At 40.2% G+C, this 16,036-nt stretch overlaps 3 protein-coding genes across 5 annotated transcripts; 2 read left to right on the top strand and 1 right to left on the bottom strand.

Annotated features, from left to right (window-relative positions):
* Positions 1-50: 50 nt before the first annotated feature.
* On the top strand, positions 51-8,237 carry LOC131672411 (serine/threonine-protein phosphatase 2B catalytic subunit 3-like). The gene is made up of 5 exons (XM_058949611.1): positions 51-952; positions 2,129-2,213; positions 2,284-2,381; positions 2,450-2,741; positions 2,805-8,237. The coding sequence occupies exons 1-4, from the start codon at positions 916-918 to the stop codon at positions 2,713-2,715; spliced, it is 486 nt and encodes a 161-aa protein (XP_058805594.1). The 5' UTR covers positions 51-915; the 3' UTR covers positions 2,716-2,741; positions 2,805-8,237.
* A 105-nt stretch (positions 8,238-8,342) lies between these two features.
* LOC131672403 (GPI mannosyltransferase 3) lies at positions 8,343-11,236 on the bottom strand. 3 transcript variants are annotated; one of them, XM_058949601.1, is made up of 3 exons: positions 10,846-11,236; positions 9,193-10,753; positions 8,751-8,887 (listed from the first exon to the last, which is right to left on the bottom strand). In XM_058949601.1, exon 2 carries the CDS (start codon positions 10,743-10,745, stop codon positions 9,231-9,233), a length of 1,515 nt encoding a protein of 504 aa, XP_058805584.1. In that variant the 5' UTR covers positions 10,746-10,753; positions 10,846-11,236; the 3' UTR covers positions 8,751-8,887; positions 9,193-9,230. The 3 variants fall into 3 exon arrangements, with proteins under 3 accessions (XP_058805586.1, XP_058805585.1, XP_058805584.1); XM_058949603.1 differs by lacking the exon at positions 9,193-10,753 and having other exon boundaries at positions 8,343-8,887; positions 10,846-11,231; XM_058949602.1 differs by lacking the exon at positions 9,193-10,753 and having other exon boundaries at positions 8,343-8,887; positions 10,917-11,230.
* A 205-nt stretch (positions 11,237-11,441) lies between these two features.
* On the top strand, positions 11,442-15,923 carry LOC131672401 (putative lipid scramblase CLPTM1). The gene is made up of 6 exons (XM_058949598.1): positions 11,442-11,799; positions 12,249-12,824; positions 12,885-13,002; positions 13,089-13,292; positions 13,414-13,551; positions 13,644-15,923. The coding sequence occupies exons 1-6, from the start codon at positions 11,698-11,700 to the stop codon at positions 14,402-14,404; spliced, it is 1,899 nt and encodes a 632-aa protein (XP_058805581.1). The 5' UTR covers positions 11,442-11,697; the 3' UTR covers positions 14,405-15,923.
* The last annotated feature ends 113 nt before the right edge of the window (positions 15,924-16,036 follow it).

Below are 16,036 nucleotides of genomic sequence, written 5' to 3'. Positions count from 1 at the left end.
AAGCACAATGGAAATGGGTTTTCCTCGGAAATATCTAAAGAGATTTGAAAAAGCTGAGTGTTTGAATTTGCAGCCATAAATGAGTTGAACGCTCACATGGATTTGTCGGAAGTTTAACAGTATCTTATTGTTAGCCTCGACGGGCTGTTACAAGCGAGCAAACAATCAAACATTGTAGCAGCTCAACTTTTGGACGACACCCTGTCCATCCTGCTATTTTCATACGAGTTTTTCATTATTTCAATAGACTTGATAATGATAGATTGATTTAATAATAATCTTACTACATATTTTGCACAAAATAATGCTTGAGAATAGATTATTTACGCAGAGCACATATTTTTTGGTCTGTTCTATGTATTGTTTTACTTTCCGAACCACACCTACTTCTACTTGATTTGTATCTGCAACTACTACTGCAACTCTACTACCACTTCAACCGATCTGCAAACAACGATGTACATATATTCAACAAAACGTGTCTTTGTACATATACACACGTATGTACGTCGCCGACCGCATCGTCATTCGTCCAAACGAAAACAAAAAAAAAACCATTAACGTCGACGTGCGCATATATCTTCTACTACCACCGCTACTTCTACTTCTACTACTACTACTACTACTACTATTTTTACTCTTCTTCTTGCTCTCCTACCTCTTCGCTGTTGTGCGAACGAACGACAACGTCAATTGTTTACGAATATAACAAAAAAATCTATAAATACGTATACACGGCGATGGGCGTCGTTGACGCCGCTCTCACATTGTTGGTACTTCTGTCCGAAAAATCATGCCATCTGCAACTGCGATCGACGACTACTGTGTGCCGCGTGGCTTTGCAACCGACGACCTGCGCCGCATCCATCGTGGCCACCGCACCGCTGAACTGATCCACCTGCGAAACATCGACGAATGGCCGAACCCCGAACCCATCGATCTACCGCGTACGGTGAGTTTTGCCGATGGGTTTTTGTTTTCTTTTTTTTCTATCGTATCGCGAGCGAGCGCATCTCGATGAAACCGATCGTGCTCGGTCAGCCTCGAGTACGAGCCTCGCGCGAGACAAGAATTCACGAGTTGGCCGGTGCGCCATTTCCGTGGGCGTCTTGCAGCCGCGCTACCCCCGTCCGACGGAGAGGCCAGACCGGCTACCCTTCTAGCTCCTTCCCAGATCGTTCCTGCTGCTCTTGGCTGTCCTTGCTCGTTACGCCTCGAGGCAAGACCGAAACGCAGCGACTTTCCACTTTCAGCCGCTTATCAGAGTCATCAGCGGCAACGAGAGAACGACGAATTATCGGTGCGATAGTTCGCGAGTTGCGTGCGTAGCTCGGAGCTAACTTTGAAAAGGCCTCGTTGCCAGCTGCGTCAGAGTGGCAGGCCACTGCTGGGATAGTCGATGATAAACGAAAACGAAAGTAGCCAGACGGTTGTGGAAACTCGCGCGTAGCTGGCTGGCTTGATTAATGGCGCGGCTCGCTCGTAGGGGGGCAGGCCGCATAAACAGCGAATCGGGCGCCGCTGCGTACGCCGCCGGGGTTGCGCCGCGATCCTTCTCAAGCTTGCGCTGCGCCCGCGGCTTCCCTTCCGGCGGCCGGCCGAAGTTTCCGCCGCGATAAGCGTCGTCGGGCGCCTGACTCGGCCGGCGGAGCAGCGCGAGCTCGGCGACAATGGCGCGCGCTCGATTCGCGATTGTCGACGAGCAGCGGTCGGCTCATCGGCCGCGCGGATCCGCGGCCGGGGAGGCACGCGCGGCCTATCGCCTCTCCTTCGCGAATTCCATTGTGTCTCTCGCGGCGATTAGATAGCGCTCGCCGAACAAAAAGAACACACACGCGTGTGGAAAAATGCCGTTTTCTCCGGCGCGTGCCTATCGCGCGAACGCCTCGCCGGCGATAAGTCCGCGGCCGGGCGCCCGCGGCGTCCGTTGAACCTCGTCGCCTCGGCCGAGATTCGCGTGAATTCCAACGCGACCTTCCGCCGGCGGCGCTGGCTCCGGCTCTCGGAGCGCCTCGCGTGCGCGGCCGCCGCGATTAGCATATCTCGCGATCGCCGATGATCGAGCGCGCCGAGCGGATCGAGGCACGAGCGAGGCCGCCTCTCAACCTTGGCCCGGCTTTGCTTGCAGGTGCAGCAGCTAATCTGCGCAAGGAAGTGATCCGGAACAAGATCCGAGCCATCGGCAAGATGGCGCGCGTCTTCTCGGTGCTCAGGTGGGTTCTCGCGGGCGAGCCCCGGCCGCTCGCGCGAGTGCGCGCTAACGCGTCGCCACGCTTGTTGCAGGGAGGAGAGCGAGAGCGTGCTGCAGCTGAAGGGGCTGACGCCCACGGGCGCGCTTCCGCTCGGCGCTCTGTCCGGAGGCAAGACATCCTTGAAGAACGGTAAGCGCGGGGCCGCCGGCCCGCCCCGACGGGCAGTGCGATCACTCAGTTGCGATCTGGCCTTTCAGCGCTGCAGGGCTTTTCGCCCAATCACAAGATCACCTCGTTCGCCGAGGCGAAGGGCCTGGACGCGATAAACGAGCGGATGCCGCCGCGCAAGGACGCCCCGCCGACGCCAGTCAACGAGGACAAGGCCAAGACGCCCACGACTCCCAGCGCCGAGGCCAAGCAGTCCCAGCAGTCTCAGTCGCAGCAGCCCCAGTCGCAGCAGGCCCAGCAGCAGCAGCAGCAGCAGCAGCAGCGGGACCAAGGCAACGCCCAGCCCCACTCGTGAGCCCAGCCCCGCGCCTCTTAAGCAAGGTACCGCCCAGACCCACCTCCGTAGATCAGCCAGCCTTATCAACCGATCGACCGATTACGCAGCTGCTGTTAACGGCAAGATACCCAGCGACGTCCACTGCGCTTGCCGAAGCCACCATGCGTACGACCACCACTGCTCGTCTCTTCCCGGACCCATACACGCGCGCGCGCCACCACGCGATCATCGCTCGCCACTCAGACCAACGGACAACCGACCACCAGCCAGCCAGCCAGCCAGCCAGCCAGCCAGCCAGCCAGCCAGTCAGCCAGCCAGCCGACGGACGTTCGCTCGCTCTTCGACTTCTCTTCTTCGACCCGACCCCTCCCCCTTCGTCGCCGAATCAAGTCGCCTGGGCAGATCGGCGCACACCCTTCACTCACACACCTACATACGGACACTGCGCGCGCGAGGATAGAGCTCGACTGCTTTTCGCTGATGAGAGAAAACCAACTTGTTCTATCCTCCGGGAAAACACGCGCGCGCGCTCTCACACACAAGAACTGCCTACTCTTGAACAAACGGTGCAGAGCCATTCAATATAACGACGAAACTTTCATTTCGAATTGCGCAATGCATATATTAATGATAAGAAGAAGATTGTTAAGAAATTCGCTTAACGAGTCTGCGTGAACGCGTCTCTCGAATTCGTACGTGCAAAGAGACCTTTTTATTCGAGTGTCTCTCTTATTCTTTTTCTCTCTCTTTCTCTCTCTCTTTCTCTCTCTCTCTCTCTCTCTCTCTCTCTCTCTCTCTCTCCCTCCCTCTTACTTTCTCTCTCTTACAATTATTTCTATTCTATTCAAAGCTCCGAATACCGATGTATTCATTACTCTCGACATCTCCATATTTTTCAATAAAATCTTCATTTTCTCTTTGCACGTATTGACCCATATACATAAACATGTTGACCAGCATACATATGTATAGCAACGGACGACGACGGTACGAGGCTCTGAATAATAACGAAGTATCAGATTTTCGACTAACTACATGCAAAAACAGTGTAGGAGAATTATCGACAGAAAGAGACAGCGAGAGAGAGAGAGAGAGAGAGAGAGAGAATGTGTATTTGTGTGCATGTAATTATCAGATAACAATCGAGTTTCCTCGTTCTTCAATGTGTGCGTCTGTCGCGTGTATGTCCGTTCGTCTGAGTGTACCTGCATTAATGTGTTGTTGATAAATCCTTGCTGAATCGGTCGACCAGCTAAATATTACATCCTAGTTTGAAAAATTTACACATAAGTTTTTCAATTTTATAAGTAGAACAGTTTTCTTAGAAGGAGGCTCATTTTGTGCTATTTTTTTACTCCGACTACTCTCGGCAGCAACATCTGTGTGTTTATTCTCTTATTCTCTCGTTTTACGGATTTCGGTTGTTTAGTCTCGTCGACGGTCTTTCCTTAATTAACCCGATCAATGACGACGATCGTTTTATATATATATACTAATAAGAATTTTATAAACCGACGGAAGTTGTTACGTCGAAGCAAAAAAAAAACCAAACTAAAATAATTAATTGTTGAAAATAATAAACGTGAAAAGTACTTCTTCATATCAAAAATACATTTACGAAAAGCAGGCAAAAAAATAAATAAATTACTATATAAATAAAATAAAATAAAATAAAATAACCGATAATTCGCGAGATTACACGCTTACCGACTGTAAAAAAAACCATAAACTTCATGTAAAAGTACTTGTAGAAAGAAGAGATAGGTAAAAACGTTGTGGGTGGTAACGAAATGTAAAAAATAAAATTACATATGAGCGAGCGAAGTATATCGAGCGAGCAGCTGGTCTGCCGCGTGAAAGGGCAAAGCAGCCGTTTCTTCCGGTTTTAGAACTCTTTTTATCCCTATGATTGTTGAATCGATGCTATACCATTTAATTGATCAAGCGAGCATGGTAAGTCAGATAAAGTGAGTAGCAAGCCAAAACGAAGATGACAAGTTTAAGTTACGCAAAACAAACGATAAAAACTCGCGCGACAAATCGCAAGGAAGTAAATCTCATAGGGCTATATATTCAAAAGTTGACGGCTTAGCATTATCATTGCAATGTCAGTGCTAATAATCGTAATATAATAGGTGACGAAGAATGAAGAAACAAAAATTTAGGACAGTTAGACAAGTGTAGCAGAATGAATGATACGGCTTAGATATAGATCTAATGAGTTACAATTGTCGGAAAAAAATTTCATTTTTAAATATAAGTATTCAATCTTAACTTTTTCGAGATTCATCGCGCGGGAAAAAATAACATGTTACATTGTTATAGTATATATATATGCATAATATGTCTCTCTTTTACCTTTCTCTTTCTCTTCCACTACACACATCAATCTCCTCTCTCTCTCTCTCTCTCTCGCTCTCTCGCTCTCTTTCTCTCTTTCTCTCTTTCTCTCTTACTTTTTATCCCGCGCTTTCCTTCCTATTTTTTTTTCTTCCCCTATTATCTCTAATTATTCGACCCTTTTTCATCTACCTCAGACTGACTAAGAAAAATCTATGAGCCCATTATGTTTACTAATTGAAGGAAAATTCTTAAACGTCTTTTTTGTAATTAAAAAATATCTAAGGTGAAAAATGGATAGAATACACGATGAATTCATCAAAGTGATTTCTGCTGGGTTATAAGACAAGATAACTTGCTAACTCATTAAACATATTAAACCGTTTTAATAAAAGTGCACAGTTCGTGTGCAAATAACAAGCGAATAACTTACTGATGAATTTTAATTTTTATACGTCTTCTAAGTATACTAAAAAGAAAAAACTTATCCGCTTGAATACTCTTTACATAATTACACAAGTAAACGGCAGCAAATCGTTCCTCATCAAACAAACATATATACAAAGTCACGTGAATCTACAAACACTAGTCGATTGCGGTTCTAGCGATGAAATATATATATATATATAAACTTACATATATAAATAATGAAAATACGTCGAGATATTCAGCATCGAATTCCGGAAGAGCGTATTTAATAAATATTTATAGTCCAAAGTCTCTCTAAGAATCCTTTTTAACAAGTCGATCTCTCTCGAATACCCTTGTATACAACTTTGCACCGCATAAACCTTGTCAGACACATCTGCGCGTCCGTATTATCGGACGCAATAAATAAATTAAAGAAAATTTTATGGAATAGTGCATCTTTTAGCCGCGTTTAAAAAACAATTATTAAAATTTTTTCAGAAAAATCTCATTATTATAACGATACAGTAACGCAAAGTCGATGCTATGCATCGCTTTTTTCAATCACTCTTCACATATATATAGCGCTTACATATATATGTACATAAAGTTTAGAATTGACGTTTATGTCATAATTGTCGATAGCTGGACGGACGTAATCGTTAAATTATCGAAATTTTTTCATACTGATTTTTTTTGCCGATTTTGCTTTTCAAAGAACGTGACGCTTGGTTCTCGGCAGTAGCAGTGGCCCTACGGACGCGCACTGTTGGCGAAGAAACAAACGTGTATCGTTAAGATAGCTATCCTTTTCCTCGCGTACTCCGTTTTTTCTTTTTTTTTCTCAAGATTTTCCACGATTATGATGACGTTCGAACAAACGTACGCGCGATGAAACTTCACGGGGTCGCCGGATTGCAATCCAAGCAACAAGCAGCGCGCCAAGGCAACAACGCGGTGAAAGCGCGCGCGCGCGCGTCGAGGCGACGAAGCGAACTCGGGCGACATCGAACGACAGAGTGAATCTCGCAGTGCGATAGCAGAGAACAGCCTCGCGAGCCGAAGCCCGCGGGCGAACGAAGAATCTCTTATTTTAATGTCGTTGCGCTTATTATCGGCGGAACGTTGTCGCGCGTCGCCCCCCTCACGAGTCAGGCGTATAGGCTCGGAGCGGCTGATTCGTCGTCGATCGCGCTGTCGGTTTCGCGCGCGCGCGCGCACGCGATCCTGCGAAAGTAATTGAGTCCGCGGTCGCGCGAGGGACGACCACCAAGCCGTTTTCGCTCCCTCCCTAGCGATACGACGATGATTTGCCGCGTGAATCGCCGATTTCTAGCGCGCGCTCGGCGCCGAGCATCGGAGTAACGACACTTGCGGGGCTGACGCTGGGCGGCGACGAATCGCCGGCCCTTGCGCGTAGCTCTTCGGTTTGGATGTAAGCCATGACACAGCGCGATGATTTCAATGACGATGACAATGATGGCAGTGATGATTTTTCATTGTTTTCCTTTCTTTTCTTCTCTTTCTTGTACGTGTATGCGCATGCGTGCCAGTGTGTGAGAAATACAAATACGGCAATCGTAGAAAGCTCCTTTGATCGTCAGCTTCTCCGATATTCCGTATTAGCTATTGTTTTACATTTCTAGCAAGGTCTGGATCCCTGGTCGAAATCCAAATTTCGATCCGACCGCGATCACTTCGAGGTACTCGGGGCTTGCACTTTTTGTCGCCGATGCGTCAAAATTGCTGACTGCGAGCGCCTATATTGGCACCGCGCGATCGAACGAAGAAACAGTGTGAAGACCGCGAGTCCATCGACGAGTCGTCGTTTGCGTTTATCTTGCATTACTATTGCGTGTCACTTTTGTTTCGTTTCTCGGTAATGCTGTAAGTTGCGTCTACACGAATCCTTTCTCTCTCGACAGAGCAGAGAGTGAAGCGAAAAAGAGTGCGAGTGCGAAAGAGAGGAATTTAGTGTTATTTTCGAGTGAACGCTGCCAGAGAGACGGAAGAGAGAGAGAGAGAGAGAGAGAGAGAGAGAGAGAGAGAGAGAGAGAGAGAGAGAGCTCCTTCAACTCGAACTTTAAAACAATTATAAATATTATACATAATTAATATTAATTATATATAAATATTGTCCCGCGTCGCATCCCGGGAAAACTTGTCGTCGTTTTTCGCTGTTTTTTCTACCTCTTCTTTAGGGAATCGCGTGGTTTATTCAATGACGATGCTGCTCACAAGTAACATTGAGACGAGAGAAAGTAAGAAGCAAAAGGTTTAAAAAAAATTTTAAAAAAAGTACGCGAAACAAAATGATTTTCGATGAACGACAATGTCGGCATGGGGTATGTGCGTTCATTTGCAAAGGCGAGAATCGCAAGATCAAGAGTACGACACTGACAACGGAAAGTGATCGTTGATCAAAGTTAACAAATGAAAATGCGCTACCAAGTTTGTAAATCGTCTTTACGACTCTAGACTTGACATTAATCGTTGGATCGATATCATTGGTGATCGAAATAATGATACACTGAGAAAGAAGCAAATGATACATTGCGATCAGAAACATAAAAATAAATGAAAACTTTAATTATTATACAAAGTATATACAAGAAGACAAAAAAAAAAAGGATGAAAGATTATTATACGAATGAATTACATAAGATATATCTCCTCTCTCTTCTCACTATGATACAAAATATAAATGAAATAATTAATTCTATCTCTCTTTGCTACCAAGTTGTACTTATTCATAACTAATTTACTTGTACAAAAATGTGTTAAATAATAATAATAAATACATAATATATAATATTCAATGTGCTCCGATTTGATTTTACCAGACATTCGTTAATGACAATTTGTTGTACTTTAGGTTTTTAATTGAATAGGCGATATTTTGCGAAAATAATTATTATTTATTAACAAATGTTTTATTACTGAATTCATAAAACTACGAAGCAAGCTTTTTCAACGACCTCAGTGACTCCGATTGCTTGGAAATTTCGGCCATTTGCGACTGTAAATTTGCTAACTTCACCGTCAGGTAGATCGCTTCTTGAAAATGCTTTTGTGCCGATTTCAAACTCTGCGGCACAAGTAGGCCAAACCACTTGATGGGATCCTGAGCTTCCTTATCATCCTCCTTTGACTTTGTTTTCAGGCTAATGTCGAAATGTGGAATACTCTCTCCCTGCGATTCGTCGAACGTCGTTTCCAGATTGAATATGGACTTTGCTTCTTTGTCTTCGCTTGGTATTTGTAACATTCCTATACTCTCTTTGCCGCGAATATAGCGAGCTTTGGCCAAATCTATGTGTCCCTGTCGGAGCAAATTTTCAAGTTGCACGTTCAATAGTATTTTTTCTTCCATCAACTGTAGGCTGTCGATCGTTAAGTTGTCTAAGCTTTCGCATATCTCCTCCAGACGTTTATCTGCTTCCTGAACACGTAGATTATTTATTTACTTATTTATTTTTATATTTTTTAATAATCTTCACATTCATTGTCGGCATTGATTGCATACATTCATTTATTATTGTCAATATATAATTGCGGTACACACTTGCACGATTGAACTGAATTATTTACGAGCGAAACAAAAGCAAAAGAAATTTATCTATTTCGTCGATGTAATCTTTGATACCTTTCAAGTTTCGTTTACAAATTAAAAAATGCATCGAGACATTTCTGTGCAGGTGACTGTAGTAAGGACAAGTTGTTAAGAATAATATGTGATATACGAACCTTAAAATAGAAACTACGATGAAGGAAAACATGTCCGATCAAAATTCGGCGCTATTATGTTTTTTACTTTTATCGCTATCGAAAGACTTTATTGTATGATGCTTATATATCACATATCCATTGAACTCCCCATGTTGAGCAAAATGCGTATCTTCGCAATAGATCAGTCTTATATAATGTCTTAAAAATGGTTCAACTTTGTCTATTATCGAATCATCTATAACAACGTGACTAGGTAAACGAGCAATGTTTCTGTTGTTCAAATAATTGATCTCCAACCAATTCATAGGATTTCGGCGAAATTTATCTGTTTCGTCGATGTAATCTTTGCTACTTTTCAAGTTTGGTTCGCAAGTTAAAAAGCGCATCGAGACATTTCTGTGCAGGTGACTGTAGTAAGGAGTTGCGTGACAAGTTGTTAAGAATAAAATGTCAACCTCTGAATTTCTCATGGTCTCCAAGTCATTTCTGAGATGCGACATAATTTCTAACGGCCCTTTTTGATGTAATACAGAAAAGTAGATGCCAGGAAAAACATTACTGACGATCAACGTGAATACGAAGAGTTTCTTTTTTGTTTTACCAACTCTCTCTTGAAATATGGTTTCGTTTATGACAAAAATCAGCATAGGCAAAAGAGGAAGAATAAATCGGAATTCTTTGTGACCAATTAGGGAATATATGACTAGACTACAAACAATTGTAACTGTAAAAAGTAACGATTTTTGATAGTTATTGCCATTACTGATGACTTTGTAGACAACCAAAGGTAGAATGCAATAATTGATTCCTAGCAGCACTGGCAAGCCTGAGAATAAATACCACAATCCATGCATTTTTCCATATTGCTCGGATACTTTGTTCAACACATTGATTTTGAAAAACTCTAGAGGACTCAGAGTAAACCTGCCATAGCACATGCTATCAATTAAAGTTGAAATAATTAAATAAAATAGGCCTATTGCTAGATACCACGTCATGACATATTTGTTTTTCCAAACATGATAGAGACAGAGTGGTAGCCAGAACACTGTAGCAGTTGGTCTAGCGAAACATAGAAACCCAACTATCCAAAGAAATGTAGTGTTTTTGACTTGATGACCAGACCATGGATATTTTGAAAGTGCAATGATGGTTAAGCAAGTCTCAAAACTATTGATAAGCGTTCTTGTAGCACAATAATACCAATACCAGTTTACACAAAGGCTTAACAATGCTAACTTGCTATTAGTCCATGTGTAAAAACTGTAATCAGCATATGCACTAAGTAGAGCTTGAAAAACTCTGGGTCCAAATATGATTACTAATGGAAAATCAGCGTTGACAAATTTTACAATAAAATAGAAAATTGATAAAAAAAATGGATACAAATAACTTCTAATTCCAGCCTGCCACTCCCAAGTCATGTATCCATAACCAAATGACAGCTTATGGGCAACTTCTAGTGACTGCCAATATTCATCTGGTACATGAGATGTTTGAACAATGAAAACTGAAGCAAGTCTCCAAATAACCAACAATGTGAAAAGTTTATTAAACCTGGGCTTCATCATGATTCAATCTAAAAATAAGATAGTTAAACTGCCGTGCATAAAGTCATAATAAGATAAGATTAATAAATAAATGTATGAATCAATCAATATTTATAAGTACCATGTAAGTTTCTAACAATAGATTTTTGGCGTATATTGAAGAATACCAAATATGGATGAAGAATTACGTACGTGACCCATCTCTACACTGCTTGAACAATCAAATTCTTGGTAATTGTTAATTCTTTAAACAAAAATAAAATGTAAACAAATGTTAACGCGTGATGCCCGACTAGCAGACACCGCAATGTCTGCGCGCGCATCTAGAAATCATGTGATCAACAATCGACACGATTTTGTCTTCTGTTCATTTTAAAATAACACGTAATCCTACTTGAATTGCTTGGATTAGTCAGAAAAACTTTTGTAACACGTATTTATGAATGAAACCTTATAATCGTACTGACATTCGAAAACGATTTAAAGACGAGTAAGCGATATTCTCCGAGTTGAATTTTTTTTTATTAATCTTATTATTTCAATGGAGGACAATCTTGTCACGATGGACGTGGTTGAATGAATTGTCCAATGAGCGGCCGTATAAACGGTCACAAGGCGCCAAGCCAAGTCAGTATACATTGTAAGCAGTAGTCACATTCGGTTACGTAGCCAAAGCATTATTAAGGTAGCACACACGTATACGCAGACGCAGCTTACTTTAGTCCGTTAATCGTCAGCTACTGAAGAGCTGTGTTCTCGATTTCGATAGACATCGCCCCACGCAGATTAATTAATTTCAAGATACGGGATATAAAGAAGAATATAGAGAGCTGTGATAAAAACAGCTCTCTTTACGTTAGGGTTATAACCGTTGTTACTTTGTCCACCAACACGATTCGCCTACAAGAGCTGCCTTCATTATCAACTCCTTTTGACCACTAGAAAAAAGGAGTGAAAACCGCTTGATTAGAGGATGACAGCCGAAGATGACGGTGCTGGACACCGTGATGGACCCGTGAGCTCCTCCTCGCAGGCTGGACAAGTCGTTCCTGCCAACGGCGAGCTCGAACAACACGTAATTTCAACCTTGTCTTGCTTTTTCATCCACACCCATTTAAATTCTTCGTTTGTCACTCAACATTTTTTCAATTTTTCACCGTTTTCTATTTTTTCACCTGTTTGCATTGTATGCTAGATTTCTATGATTTATCGTAAATTTTCGTCTAAATTTTCAGGTTAAGTCATTAGATATACATTCGTAAAATTCCTGTTTCTACATACTATAACGCAATGCTAACTGACTTGCTTAATGGTTTCACGTGACTCGATAGGCACTTTCCATTAACATTTAATGCATTTCTCATCTGTTCACTATTAATCAAGATAATTTGTTAATCAATATGTCAACTCATTTTAATCAAAATTTTATACAAGTTTATTTGTTTAAAATAACAAATATATTTATATCCAATCAATTTTGAATGTTTAAGTAAAATTTATGGATTATAATTTATGGAATTTCAGACAAATAATCAGGAAGTGGAACAAAGGCAGGCACCACCACAGACTTATGCACAATCATTTTTTGCTATTACCAAGTCGCTAATCATCAGGGCTGTGATTATTTACTTTATTAGTTCCTTATTCAGTAGACGATCTACACCAACTGTGCAAAATGGAGCTACAACTGTAGCACCAAGTGCTGCATTCAATATTTTTTCTAATGGAACAGAGTTTGACTTCCATGTCTACTTGTCAGAATCTGAAAATTTTAAAGATTTCAATGATCCCAATGCAAAAATCTGGTCTGAATATGGGCTGGTTTATGGAGATTGGTACAGCGGAGAAAATGGAGATGGAAGCAGATTTAATACTCATAAATTTGTTCCTTCCAAAAGTTTACTGAATAATGGATCTATTTATCTTCATGTATATGTTACGCATAATGATAAATCACCTGATCCTTATGCTGGTAAAAAGTATGGAGGAGATATGATATCCTACTCTAAAAAAATGATAAATAAATTTAAGAAAATCAGGTATCGAAAGACTCACAATTTATTGACTGGAGAAACTGAAGCTACTGAAGAAGAAAAGAAGGTAATGAAAATAATAATGGCTCATTTTTATCTCAGAATAATTCATATTTTTATACTGTAGAAAGCTGCAATAATGGACCAAGAAATTTTATCTCATTGGCATCCAAATTTAACTGTGAACTTGGTTGTAGACCAAACGAATTGGGTACAAGGCCAAGTGCCCATGCCATTAGATGAATGTAATATTGATTAAATTTTTCTACTTTTTTCATTTTTTTGAAATACCTATAATGTTCAGTTGATACTTAAATTTGTTCTATTGCAGATGTTAAATTTTTACCCAATGGAAAATTCTACAAACCAGTAGTGTATATGAACGACTTTTGGAATATGCAAAGAGATTATTTTCCTTTGAATGAAACTATCAATGAACTGGAATTACATTTAACTTACCAACCTTTATCTTTTATCAAATGGGAACTGTATGCTGCTCAAACTATGAGAAATAGATGGACTTCATCTTTATTAGGTAAGTACAAAGTTATGTGCAAAATTAATGATTCATTATTATATATCGTCAATTTTGTATAAATAATTATTTGCCAAATGAAAGCTTGTAAAATAAAATGCATAATGTTTCTTGTTTATAGGTGACACTCAAGAAGATGATGGAGATGATCAAGATACTTTAAAACAAACTCTTCTCGACACAAATCCTTACCTACTTGGTGCAACCATATTGGTTTCCATACTTCATAGTGTATTTGAATTCTTGGCATTTAAAAATGGTGAGTTGAATTATAAATTATTTAAAGATTTTGTTACTCAAGTAAATAATAAGAAGTAACAGTAACAAGAATGGATAATTAATTATTTGCAGATATTCAGTTTTGGAATAATCGTAAATCTCTAGAAGGTTTATCTGTTCGCTCTGTTTTCTTCAATGTTTTTCAATCGTTAGTCGTGTTACTCTATGTTCTAGATAATGAGACAAATACATTAATCCAAATAAGCTGTGGAATAGGTTTACTAATAGAGATATGGAAAATTAACAAAGTTATTGACATCAAGGTGGACCGTTCAACTAAAGTCTTAGGTATCTTGCCCAAATTGACTTTTCATGATAAAGGCTCATATGTGGAGTCGTCAACCAAGGAATACGATAGACTTGCATTCAGGTATCTATCGTGGGCACTCTTCCCTCTCTTGGGAGGCTATGCCATTTATTCACTCATGTATCTTGAGCACAAAAGTTGGTACTCGTGGGTGCTTAATATGTTATACGGCTTCCTCTTGACTTTTGGTTTCATCATGATGACACCTCAGCTATTTATTAATTACAAAATGAAAAGCGTTGCTCACCTTCCATGGCGCATGCTCTCATATAAATTCTTAAACACTTTCATTGATGACATTTTTGCATTTGTCATAAAAATGCCGACGTTGTATAGGTTAGGATGTTTTCGTGATGATATTGTCTTCTTTATCTTTTTATACCAACGCTGGATATACAAAATTGACCATACGAGAGTTAATGAATTTGGATTTAGTGGTGAAATGGAAGCACAATTAGAAGATGAAAAGAAGAAAAAAGCTATCGAAAATAGAGACGATTCCAAAGAGAATAAGAAAACAAACTAAATAATTGATTGTTAGGTGATTGTATGTGTTGCGAATTATTGTATTTTTTATTTTATTTCGTTCGGTTTCGTTGGATCGATGTTTGTGACAGATGTTCCCTTGTTGTCACAATAAGGAGAATGCCAAGATTGTTTGTTTATCAATTGTTTGGAGAAGCGCTAAATGTAACGAACAGGCTTGTGTTTGTGTTGTTGCGCTCATGTTTGGTTGCTATTCAACCGTCCTCTATGAACAATCATTTGCAAAAACAGAAGAGTCTTTTAACTTTTTGACTCAAACTCCAACCAATGTTGATATTTTGGCACCCTGTCAACCTCGGGACACTGTTGACTTGGCAACACTGATGCATTCCTGCAGTTCATCCGTTTGTCAACAGATAAGCAGAAATACACTCTTCTGATGCCCATTGTTATGAGTTACTGGTCAGAATTTTCATCAATGTTTTGGTCAACAGCCATCTGACATCAGTTAACATGTGAGCCCCACCATTCCAGCCTTAGATGAAGCCAGATGATGGATAGTCCTACAACTTATAGAGAAGAAGATTGAGAGGATAGAGTCAATAAAATTCCGATCCTGCCATTGTTCCAATAAATTCATCTGCAATTGTTAGTTGGATCACTTCAGGACTCTTCCTTGGATTTAGAAATGTATAGCTGGTTTCCACTTAAGCTAGTTTGGATGTGAACCTGTTTATACTATACAGGATTCTCTGCTGTATTTATAGTGGGGGTGAATGTGTTCAACTGTATTTCAAACTTAAACCTACATAACTTGATTTCTTCAAACTCACTTATCCTGCAATTTACACCGTGACTTTATCCGGACTGGATTCCGAAAGAGAAGCTGTAATCGTGTTCAGTATGTTTGAACTTATTGCATAGAGGGTAATAGTCAAAGTATTGAATTTATGATATTTTGATTATAAGCGAATGGAAAATTTGTTACAGTTTTCATGTTGATGACATTGTTTGTCTGAATTACAATTGTACATTACAACAACAAAAATGTTTGAGCGTGCAAATGTTGTTTCCACATTCACATGTATCCATAAATGAATTGCGTGTGTAGATATGAAAATGTAAGTTTGTGTGTGCGATTGTAGAGAACTTAGCAATTGAGATGTAATTGTAAAAATTGATGTTATAAAGGAAAAAATAATTGGTGTATAATAATAGCTCACGCGAGATATAAGAAATTATTTGTTAATCGTGAAAGAAAACAAACCATGTGCGTAAGTTAAACTTCCTGTTCATTAGCGTTTATTTAATGATAAATCGCTTATCATCAAGTCGAGTATATCTGCCGTCTGCGTTGATCACAACATAAGAAATATTTAGTCAGATTCAATTGTATTTAAAAATTAATTCTCGACATTTAGTTAGACAAATTTATTTTCAATATTGTCAAATGTTGAATAATATCAATTTTATATAAAAGAGATTTCAATTTTTAAAAATAAGAATCTTTTTTATCAATTTCATTTATAAAACGAAATAGCAATGTACACTTATGAATGAAAATCCTTGCCTATTTTTACTCACTTGATTTTTGATCGCACCCTTTCTTATTTCCCTTGCAACCGCTTGGTTTACATTTCAATATAGTGTCACTCAAAATTAACGACATTAT

Source organism: Phymastichus coffea, unplaced genomic scaffold (assembly GCF_024137745.1).
Source record: "Phymastichus coffea isolate CEN01 unplaced genomic scaffold, Cenicafe_Pcof_1.1 PCOF00149, whole genome shotgun sequence".
NCBI lineage: Eukaryota > Metazoa > Arthropoda > Insecta > Hymenoptera > Eulophidae > Phymastichus > Phymastichus coffea.
The sequence above is the reverse complement of the archived record's forward strand: the minus strand, read 5'-3'. Positions and strand labels throughout refer to the sequence as shown.